This window comes from Oncorhynchus tshawytscha, linkage group LG08 (assembly GCF_018296145.1).
Source record: "Oncorhynchus tshawytscha isolate Ot180627B linkage group LG08, Otsh_v2.0, whole genome shotgun sequence".
In the NCBI taxonomy this organism is placed as follows: Eukaryota; Metazoa; Chordata; class Actinopteri; order Salmoniformes; family Salmonidae; genus Oncorhynchus; species Oncorhynchus tshawytscha.
The window spans coordinates 3,325,785-3,337,316 of NC_056436.1; the positions used below are offsets into that span (position 1 = coordinate 3,325,785).

Below are 11,532 nucleotides of genomic sequence, written 5' to 3' on the forward strand. Positions count from 1 at the left end.
GTGCCACCAGTCTGACCACTCTGGGACCTATGCTGCCACCAGTCTGACCACTCTGGGACCTATAGTGCCACCAGTCTGACCACTCTGGGACCTATGGTGCCACCAGTCTGACCACTCTGGGACCTGCCACCACCAGTCTGACCACTCTGGGACCTGCCACCAGTCTGACCACTCTGGGACCTATGGTGCCACCAGTTTGACTACTCTGGGACCTATGGTGCCACCAGTCTGACCACTCTGGGACCTACGGTGCCACCAGTCTGACTTCTCTGGGACCTACGGTGCCATCAGTCTGACCGCTCTGGGACCTATGTTGCCACCAGTCTGACCACTCTGGGACCTATGGTGCCACTAATCTGACCACTCTGGTACCTACGGTGCCACCAGTCTGACCACTCTGGGACCTATGTTGCCACCAGTCTGACCACTCTGGGACCTATGGTGCCACCAGTCTGACTGCTCTTGGACCTACGGTGCCACCAGTCTGACCACTCTGGGACCTATGGTGTCACCAGTCTGACCACTCCGGGACCTGCCACCAGTCTGACCACTCTGGGACCTATGGTGCCACCAGTCTGACCACTCTGGGACCTATGGTGCCACCAGTCTGACCACTCTGGGACCTATAGTGCCACCAGTCTGACCACTCTGGGACCTATGGTGCCACCAGACTGACCACTCTGAGACCTATGGTGCCACCAGTCTGACTGCTCTGGGACCTATGGTGCCACCAGTCTGACCACTCTGGGACCTATGGTGCCACCAGTCTGACATCTCTGGGACCTGCCACCAGTCTGACCACTCTGGGACCTGCCACCAGTCTGACCACTCTGAGACCTACGGTGTCACCAGTCTGACCACTCTGGGACCTATGGTGCCACCAGTCTGACCACTCTGGGACCTATGGCGCCACCAGTCTGACCTCTCTGGGACCTATGGTGCCACCAGTCTGACCTCACTGGGACCTATGGTGCCACCAGTCTTACTGCTCTGGGACCTATGGTACAACCAGCCTGACCACTCTGGGACCTATGGTGCCACCAGTCTGACCTCTCTGGGACCTATGGTGCCACCAGTCTGACCACTCGGGACCTATGGTGCCACCAGTCTGACCACTCTGGGACCTATAGTGCCACCAGTCTGACCACTCTGGGACCTATAGTGCCACCAGTCTGACCACTCTGGGACCTATGGTGCCACCAGTCTGACCACTCTGGGACCTATAGTGCCACCAGTCTGACCACTCTGGGACCTATGGTGCCACCAGTCTGACCACTCTGGGACCTGCCACCAGTCTGACCACTCTGGGACCTGCCACCAGTCTGACCACTCTGGGACCTATGGTGCCACCAGTCTGATCACTCTGGGACCTATGGTGCCACCAGCCTGACCACTCTGGGACCTGCCACCAGTCTGACCACTCTGGGACCTGCCACCAGTCTGACCACTCTGGGACCTGCCACCACTCTGACCACTCTGGGACCTACGGTGCCACCAGTCTGACCACTCTGGGACCTATGGTGTCACCAGTCTGACCACTCTGGGACCTGCCACCAGTCTGACCACTCTGGGACCTATGGTGCCACCAGTCTGACCACTCTGGGAACTATGGTGCCACCAGTCTGACCACTCTGGGACCTAAAGTGCCACCAGTCTGACCACTCTGGGACCTATGGTGCCACCAGTCTGACCACTCTGGGACCTATGGTGCCACCAGTCTGACTGCCACTGGGACCTATGGTGCCACCAGTCTGACCACTCTGGGACCTATGGTGCCACCAGTCTGACATCTCTGGGACCTGCCACCAGTCTGACCACTCTGGGACCTGCCACCAGTCTGACCACTCTGAGACCTACGGTGTCACCAGTCTGACCACTCTGGGACCTATGGTGCCACCAGTCTGACCACTCTGGGACCTATGGCGCCACCAGTCTGACCTCTCTGGGACCTATGGTGCCACCAGTCTGACCTCACTGGGACCTATGGTGCCACCAGTCTTACTGCTCTGGGACCTATGGTGCCACCAGTCTGACCACTCTGGGACCTATGGTGCCACCAGCCTGACCACTCTGGGACCTATGGTGCCACCAGTCTGACCTCTCTGGGACCTATGGTGCCACCAGTCTGACCACTCGGGACCTATGGTGCCACCAGTCTGACCACTCTGGGACCTATAGTGCCACCAGTCTGACCACTCTGGGACCTATAATGCCACCAGTCTGACCACTCTGGGACCTATGGTGCCACCAGTCTGACTGCTCTTGGACCTACGGTGCCACCAGTCTGACCACTCTGGAACCTATGGTGTCACCAGTCTGACCACTCCAGGACCTGCCACCAGTCTGACCACTCTGGAACCTATGGTGCCACCAGTCTGACCACTCTGGGACCTATGGTGCCACCAGTCTGACCACTCTGGGACCTAAAGTGCCACCAGTCTGACCACTCTGGGACCTATGGTGCCACCAGACTGACCACTCTGAGACCTATGGTGCCACCAGTCTGACTGCTCTGGGACCTATGGTGCCACCAGTCTGACCACTCTGGGACCTATGGTGCCACCAGTCTGACATCTCTGGGACCTGCCACCAGTCTGACCACTCTGGGACCTGCCACCAGTCTGACCACTCTGAGACCTACGGTGTCACCAGTCTGACCACTCTGGGACCTATGGTGCCACCAGTCTGACCACTCTGGGACCTATGGCGCCACCAGTCTGACCTCTCTGGGACCTATGGTGCCACCAGTCTGACCTCACTGGGACCTATGGTGCCACCAGTCTTACTGCTCTGGGACCTATGGTACCACCAGCCTGACCACTCTGGGACCTATGGTGCCACCAGTCTGACCTCTCTGGGACCTATGGTGCCACCAGTCTGACCACTCGGGACCTATGGTGCCACCAGTCTGACCACTCTGGGACCTATAGTGCCACCAGTCTGACCACTCTGGGACCTATAGTTCCACCAGTCTGACCACTCTGGGACCTATGGTGCCACCAGTCTGACCACTCTGGGACCTATAGTGCCACCAGTCTGACCACTCTGGGACCTATGGTGCCACCAGTCTGACCACTCTGGGACCTGCCACCAGTCTGACCACTCTGGGACCTGCCACCAGTCTGACCACTCTGGGACCTATGGTGCCACCAGTCTGACTGCTCTGGGACCTATGGTGCCACCAGTCTGACCACTCTGGGACCTATGGTGTCACCAGTCTGACCACTCTGGGACCTATGTTGCCACCAGTCTGACCACTCTGGGACCTATGGTGCCACCTGTCTGACTGCTCTTGGACCTATGGTGCCACCAGTCTGACCACTCTGGGACCTATGGTGTCACCAGTCTGACCACTCTGGGACCTATGGTGCCACCAGTCTGACCACTCTGGGAACTGCCACCAGTCTGACCACTCTGGGAACTGCCACCAGTCTGACCACTCTGGGACCTATGGTGCCACCAGTCTGACCACTCTGGGACCTATGGTGCCACCAGTCTGACCACTCTGGGACCTATGGTGTCACCAGTCTGACCACTCTGGGACCTATGGTGCCACCAGTCTGACCACTCTGGGACCTATGGTGCCACCAGTCTGACCACTCTGGGACCTATGGTGCCACCAGTCTGACTGCTCTGGGACCTATGGTGCCACCAGTCTGACCAATCTGGGACCTATGGTGCCACCAGTCTGACCACTCTGGGACCTATGGTGCCACCAGTCTGACCACTCTGGGACCTATGGTGCCACCAGTCTGACCTCACTGGGACCTATGGTGCCACCAGCCTGACCACTCTGGGACCTAATGGTGCCACCAGTCTGACCACTCTGGGACCTATGGTGCCACCAGTCTGACCACTCTGGGACCTATAGTGCCACCAGTCTGACCACTCTGGGACCTATGGTGCCACCAGTCTGACCACTCTGGGACCTATAGTGCCACCAGTCTGACCACTCTGGGACCTATGGTGCCACCTGTCTGACCACTCTGGGACCCATAGTGCCACCAGTCTTTCCATTCTGGGACCTGCCACCAGTCTGATCACTCTGGGACCTGCCACCAGTCTGACCTCACTGGGACCTATGGTGCCACCAGTCTGACCGCTCTGGGACCTATGGTGCCACCAGTCTGACCGCTCTGGGACCTATGGTGTCACCAGTCTGACCACTCTGGGACCTATGGTGCCACCAATTCTGACCGCTCTGGGACCTATGGTGCCAACAGTCTGACCGCTCTGGGACCTATGGTGCCACCAGTCTGACCGCTCTGGGACCTATGGTGCCACCAGTCTGACCACTCTGGGACCTATGGTGCCACCAGTCTGCTTGCAGTTGTCAGTTATCATCAGGTATGTGGATGATCAGGGCTTTATTCAGGAACGTTTCTTGGGCTACTTTGATCTGTCAAGTGGGCGAGATGTGCAGTCTGTGTTTGACATGTTGGAGAAACATGTTGTCTCAACGTATGACGGCGCAGCTGTAATGGAATCTATCTGCTATTTGTATTTACAACTAAGACCCCTCCCGTTCCCTGATTTTAAGAGGTGATGACCACTCCACTACCGTCGTCAACTCTCCCCTGACATGAACTGAAGCCACATGTCTCATGTGCTCTCTCGTCCATTGAATGTTTCCTCTCCAAGCACTGTGAGTACACCTATCAATTTACTGTATGCAGAGTCAATCACGTACACAAACACAATCACGTTATTAGACATGAATAATTTTACTCCATGGTTGGACTAACACATTCTTAGCTCTTTTGTCTAACTGTGTATTGTGTTGTGTTATTGTTGTTTATCTTCCCAGTCAAATCCTGTCCTGCACTGAAGTCAAGCCTCTGAACACCTCAACTAATTTCTCATACCCTCATTCAATCACTACTGTGATCCCTTCCCAACGCTGTGTGAGTAGCCCTCTCATTCCTATTCCCCATAATATTGTACTATAAATAAAATAATTACTCTGACGATTTTTGAAACACACTTTGACGTCGCCATGCATACCGATGCCGATATCATGGGTCCCCCATCCTCCTCCTCATGGGTCCCCTATTCCCCATCCTCCTTTCCTGGTCACCAGCTTCCATTGGTACAGTGGCCAGACGGAAGCCACTTCTCAGTAAAAGGCACATGACAGCACACTTGGAGTTTGCCAAAAAGCACCCAACTCTCAGATCATCAGAAAGATTCTCTGGTCTGATGAAACCAATATTGAACTTTTTGGCCTGAATGCAAAGTGTCACATCTGGAGGAAACCTGGCACAATCCCTACGGTGAAGCATGGTGGTGGCAGCATCATGCTGTGGGGATGTTTTTCAGCGGCAGTTTCTGGGAGACTAGTCAGGATCAAGCGAAAGATGAACGGAGCAAAGTACAGAGAGATCCTTGATGGAAACTTGCTCCAGAGCACTCAGGACCTTAGACTGGGGCAGAGGTTCACCTTCCAACAGGACAACGACTCTAAGCACACAGCCAAGACAACGCAGGAGTGGCTTCGTGACAAGTCTCTGGATGTCCTTGAGTGGAACAACCAGAGCCTGGACTTGAACCCGATCGAACATCTCTGGAGAGACCTGAAAATAGCTGTGCAGCAACGCTCCCCATCCAACCTGACAGAACTTGAGAGGATCTGCAGAGATGAATGGGAGAAACTCCCCAAATATAGGTGTGCCAAGTTTGTAGAATCACACCCAAGAAGACTCGAGTCTGTAATCTCTGCAAAAGGTTCTTCAACAAAGTACTGAGTAAATGTTCTGAATACTTAAGTAAATGTGATATTTCCGGGGTGTTTTTTGAAATATGAATTTGCTAAAAAGTCTAAAAACGTTTTTTTCTTTGTCATTATGGGGTATTGTGATGTCATTATGGTTTATTGTGATGTCATTATGGGGTATTGTGATGTCATTATGGGGTATTGTGATGTCATTATGGGGTATTGTGATGTCATTATGGGGTATTGTGATGTCATTTTGGGGTGTTGTGTGTAGATTGACGAGGGGAAAAAACAATTGAATCCATTTTAGAATAAGGCTGTAATGTAACAAAATGTGGAGATAGTCAAGGGGTCAGAATACTTTCTGAATGCTCTATCTACTCTTGCAATCAGCAAAAAAAAAAGACTGTCCTAATATGGTCAAGGCAGTGATGAGTAGAAGACTTCCTGTGAGGATGTAATGTCATCTCTGACCTTCCCAGCGAAACTATTTCTGTCAGCAGAAAACAGCAGATGCTCTCTTCATAGGGAGGCAAAACAGGGATTTGTTGAATGGGTCATCCTTCTGATGCTGTTTTGGTCAAGTGTGCTTCCAAAATGGCACCCTATGCCCTATATAGTGCACTACTTTTGACCAGAGCCCTATGGAACCTATGCCCTATATGGTGCACTACTTTTGACCAGAGCCCTATGGAAGCCTAAACTGGTCACTACTGTGCTGTATATGCCTGCTATGGTAATCTGGTTCACAGCCACCTCTGCCCACAATAGCCTGGGTACCAGGTAAGATTAAAAGCGACAAGGAAATTTAAAAGTGAATGTGTGGAATAATGTGACCAAGGCAAAAAAAAGCATTTGTTGGCTACTCTGATTGTACCCATGTACTGTACCTCTGATTGTACCCATGTACTGTAACTCTGATTGTACCCATGTACTGTAACTCTGATTGTACCCATGTACTGTAACTCTGATTGTACCCATGTACTGGAACTCTGATTGTACCCCTGTACTGGAACTCTGATTGTATCCATGTACTGTACCTCTGATTGTATCCATGTACTGGAACTCTGATTGTATCCATGTACTGTAACTCTGATTGTATCCATGTACTGGAACTCTGATTGTACATGTACTAGAACTCTGATTGTACCCATGTACTGGAACTAGTACACAAGACATAATATTTCCTTTACATTACGAGTTCAGAAAAAGCTCTATTTAATCTCTTCGTACCGTTTAAAGCACATAACATACCAGACAGAATACCACAACTCATAAACTGTATATCCAATGTTGTTTTACTTCAGATTAGGATTCTAAAATCTTCCAAACTAAGATTTCTGGGAAACCTGGACATTTTTTGGGGTGGGGGGATGGGGGAGTTACTGAAACATTTCAGCGTTAGTTGTGATGCAGTGGCACAGGTTGGGTATGATGACACCTCAGAAAAGGGTCTGTTGGATATCTAGAAGAGCAGAGTAGGACCTGGGCCTGGCGTCAGTGGTCCTGTGGTGAAACCACCTGTCCTGGTGTAGGACTTGTCACATGCCTTGTTTCGTCACAATGCTGTTGTTTCTGGTGCATTTCAGACCTGGTTTGTACTAATCTCTTGTCGATATAGATTATACATACATACATATATATATACATTATATATACATATAGATTATGTAGTTTGCTGGATATTTTCTGAGCCCTGTGTTGTCAAGATTAGGCACAAATCTAGTCAAATAAGTTAAATATGGTCGTACTTGGTGAATGACCATTGAGAGCAACTTAAAGTTTAAGAAAAAATATGCACAAAAAAAGTAATACCTGGAGAGTTTAAAATAAACATTTTTTATTTGATTTTGAATTGAAATTGATTAGACGATCAGAAATCAATGATTGCCTAGCCACAGTGATAATCACTCATAGTGACGGAGCAGAATTATACAGAAAATGTACACTACACGAGTGCAATGTCATTAACAATAGATTGAATTCATTAACCTTTCTGCGCTACAACAGAGTAAACATACAGTACGTAGAAGTGTTTATTGTTCCACAGTGAAACTGACACCAGTGGGTCGCTACCAGCTTCGCTTCTTCCACTGTCCACCGTCTCTTTTCTCGGACCAGAGGTACGTACCAACCGGTAGTCCTATAGCCAAGGATTCGATTCGATAGCAGCGTTGGTGCCGTTTTTAAGCTAGCTGTGGAGTGAGCTTCTCTCTTGTCTCCGTTACAAAAGCCGAGGGTCTGTTTCTGTCTATGCAAGAGGACCAGTGGTGGAAAGTACTTCAGTAGAAAAAAATACTTTAAAGTACTTTTTGGTAGTATCTGTATTTTTTACTTTACGATTTATATTTCTGGCAATTTTTACTTCACGACATTGCAAATGAAAATAATGTACATTTTCCACTGACACTCAAAAGTACTAGCAGGACAGGAAAATGGTCCGATTCACACTTGTCAAGAGAACATCCCTGGTGCTCTTTACTGCCCCTGATCTGGAGGACTCACTAAACAGAGAACATCCCTGGTCATCCCTACTGCCTCTGATCTGGAGGACTCACTAAACAGAGAACATCCCTGGTGCTCTTTACTGCCTCTGATCTGGAGGACTCACTAAACAGAGAACATCCCTGGTCATCCCTACTGCCTCTGATCTGGAGGACTCACTAAACAGAGAACATCCCTGGTGCTCTTTACTGCCTCTGATCTGGAGGACTCACTAAACAGAGAACATCCCTGGTCATCCCTACTGCCTCTGATCTGGAGGACTCACTAAACAGAGAACATCCCTGATGCTCTTTACTGCCTCTGATCTGGCGGACTCACTAAACACAAATGCTTCGTTTGTAAATGATGTCTGAGTGTTGGAGTGTTCCCCTGGCTATCTGTAAATGATGTCTGAGTGTCGGAGTGGGCCCCTGGCTATCCATCCCCCCCAAAAATGTTTTGTGTTGTCTGGTTTGCTTAATATAAGGAATTTGAAATGGTTAACACTTTTCCATTTACTTTTGATACTTAAGTATATTTAAAACCAAATACTTTTAGACTTTAGTCTAATGTAGTATTTTACTGGGTGACTTTTACTTGAGTCATTTTCTATTAAGGTATCTTTACTTTTCCTCGAGTATAACAATGTAGTACTTTTTCCACCACTGAAGAGGACTGCAGTGATTTGACCTAAAAAGCCTGAGATTACAAGATGGCTGGTCTTTAATCATAACATAGCACCTCTTCTCCAGTCTTTACAATGAGATCAGACACTTCTTCTCCAGTCTTTACAGTGAGATCAGACACCTCTTCTCCAGTCTTTACAGTGAGAGCAGACACTTCTTCTCCAGTCTTTACAGTGAGAGCAGACACCTCTTCTCCAGTCTTTACAGTGAGAGCAGACACTCTTCTTTACAGTGAGATCAGTCTTTCCACAGTGAGAGCAGACACCTCTTCTCCAGTCTTTACAGTGAGAGCAGACACTTCTTCTCCAGTCTTTACAGTGAGAGCAGACACCTTTCTCCAGTCTTTACAGTGAGAGCAGACACTTCTTCTCCAGTCTTTACAGTGAGATCAGACACCTCTTCTCCAGTCTTTACAGTGAGAGCAGACACCTCTTCTCCAGTCTTTACAGTGAGAGCAGACACCTCTTCTCCAGTCTTTACAGTGAGAGCAGACACTTCTTCTCCAGTCTTTACAGTGAGAGCAGACACCTCTTCTCCAGTCTTTACAGTGAGATCAGACACTTCTTCTCCAGTCTTTACAGTGAGACCAGACACTTCTTCTCCAGTCTTTACAGTGAGATCAGACACCTCTTCTCCAGTCTTTACAGTGAGAGCAGACACTTCTTCTCCAGTCTTTACAATGAGATCAGACACTTCTTCTCCAGTCTTTACAGTGAGAGCAGACACTTCTTCTCCAGTCTTTACAGTGAGATCAGACACTTCTTCTCCAGTCTTTACAGTGAGATCAGACACCTCTTCTCCAGTCTTTACAGTGAGAGCAGACACTTCTTCTCCAGTCTTTACAGTGAGATCAGACACCTCTTCTCCAGTCTTTACAGTGAGAGCAGACACTTCTTCTCCAGTCTTTACAGTGAGATCAGACACCTCTTCTCCAGTCTTTACAATGAGAGCAGACATTTTTTACCATGTGTATATGATCTCTGCAGGAACTGAACCGACAACTTCGGTGTGTCTACTACCACGCTCTTGCCAACAGAGCCACACAAGGACCATGATCTTGTAAAATATAACAGAATGAATCCAGCATTAAAAGCCAGTGTCAGTTTATGCCAAGCTGAACATAAGTGCAAGACTAGGCTATTGATCACAGTGTCTATGGAGATGTACTACAGTAGCCTACTACTGGGACATTCATTAGGGCACACTGTAGCAATACGTTTTGCATGGTAAAACAAGCATTTCTTATTGTCCCAGTTCAGGTAGTCTATCCCAGTTTCAGGTAGTCTATCCCAGTTTCAGGTAGTCTATCCCAGTTTCAGGTAGTCTATCCCAGTTCAGGTAGTCTATCCCAGTTTCAGGTAGTCTATCCCAGTTTAGTCATCCCAGTTCAGTAGTCTATCCCAGTTCAGGTAGTCTATCCCAGTTTCAGGTAGTCTTTCCCAGTTTCAGGTAGTCTATCCCAGTCCCAGTTTCAGGTAGTCTTTCCCAGTTTCAGGTAGTCTATCCCAGTTTCAGGTAGTCTATCCCAGTTTCAGGTAGTCTATCCCAGTTAGTCTATCCCAGTTTCAGGTAGTCTTTCCCCCAGTTTCAGGTAGTCTATCCCAGTTTCTAGGTTTCAGTAGTCTATCCCAGTTTCAGGTAGTCTATCCCAGTTAGTCTATCCCAGTTTCAGGTAGTCTATCCCAGTTTCAGGTAGTCTATCCCAGTTTCAGGTAGTCTATCCCAGTTTCAGGTAGTCTATCCCAGTTTCAGGTAGTCTTTCCCAGTTTCAGGTAGTCTTTCCCAGTTTCAGGTAGTCTATCCCAGTTTCAGGTGGTCTATCCCAGTTTCAGGTGGTCTATCCCAGTTTCAGGTAGTCTATCCCAGTTTCAGGCTGATGTCCTCTGTTTGGTGCTTAAAGGAATCTGACCTGATCACTGAGTCTTGACCAGGGATCTTCAAATCCCAGCCTGGTGGTCCAGAGTCCCGCTTGTTTTCTGTTCTACCTGATCATTATTTTCACCCACCTGGTGTCCCAGGTCTAAATGATTCCCTGATTAGAGGGGAATCACCCACCTAGTGTCCCAGGTCTAAATGATTCCCTGATTAGAGGGGAATCATCCACCTAGTGTCCCAGGTCTAAATGATTCCCTGATTAGAGGGGAATCACCCACCTAGTGTCCCAGGTCTAAATGATTCCCTGATTAGAGGGGAATCACCCACCTGGTGTCCCAGGTCTAAATGATTCCCTGATTAGAGGGGAAGAATTCAAATCGGCAGTGGAACTGGTTTTGATGTCCCAGATTTGAAATTGGTCTGATCTAGACCGAGCTGCGTCTCTTGGCGAAGGCCCTGAATGGGGTGAGGAAGTTTAAGCCAGAGGCTATGGAACTGATGCACTGGTTAGGGCTGCAGACACACCCTGTATCACCTGGCTCACAGTAGTGAGAGGACATCATGTCCCAGTGAGGGGAGAGCATGGTGCAGTTCTCTACGTATTGGTCAGAGAAGCCCAGGTCCCGGTTTATAATCATTGGGATGGATCCCTGGCCCTGCAGATTCTCCCTGCTGCGGTACCACAGACACGAACACACTGTCTGGAAGCCCAGCACCTCGTTGTACATATCCTTCGGGCCTCGCTTGGTGGCGCCGGTAGTAGTGGCTAGGGGA

The 11,532-nt window shown here is 49.4% G+C and overlaps 1 protein-coding gene across 1 annotated transcript in view; it reads right to left on the reverse strand.

Moving 5' to 3' along the window:
* Positions 1-11,060: 11,060 nt before the first annotated feature.
* The window catches only part of kcnk3b (potassium channel, subfamily K, member 3b), a 3,476-nt gene continuing 3,004 nt past the window's right edge, over positions 11,061-11,532 (reverse strand). The window contains exon 2 of the mRNA XM_042326253.1: positions 11,061-11,532. This exon is cut by the window's right edge and continues 583 nt beyond it. Within this exon, the coding sequence (XP_042182187.1) occupies positions 11,184-11,532 (349 nt within the window). The 3' untranslated portion in view covers positions 11,061-11,183.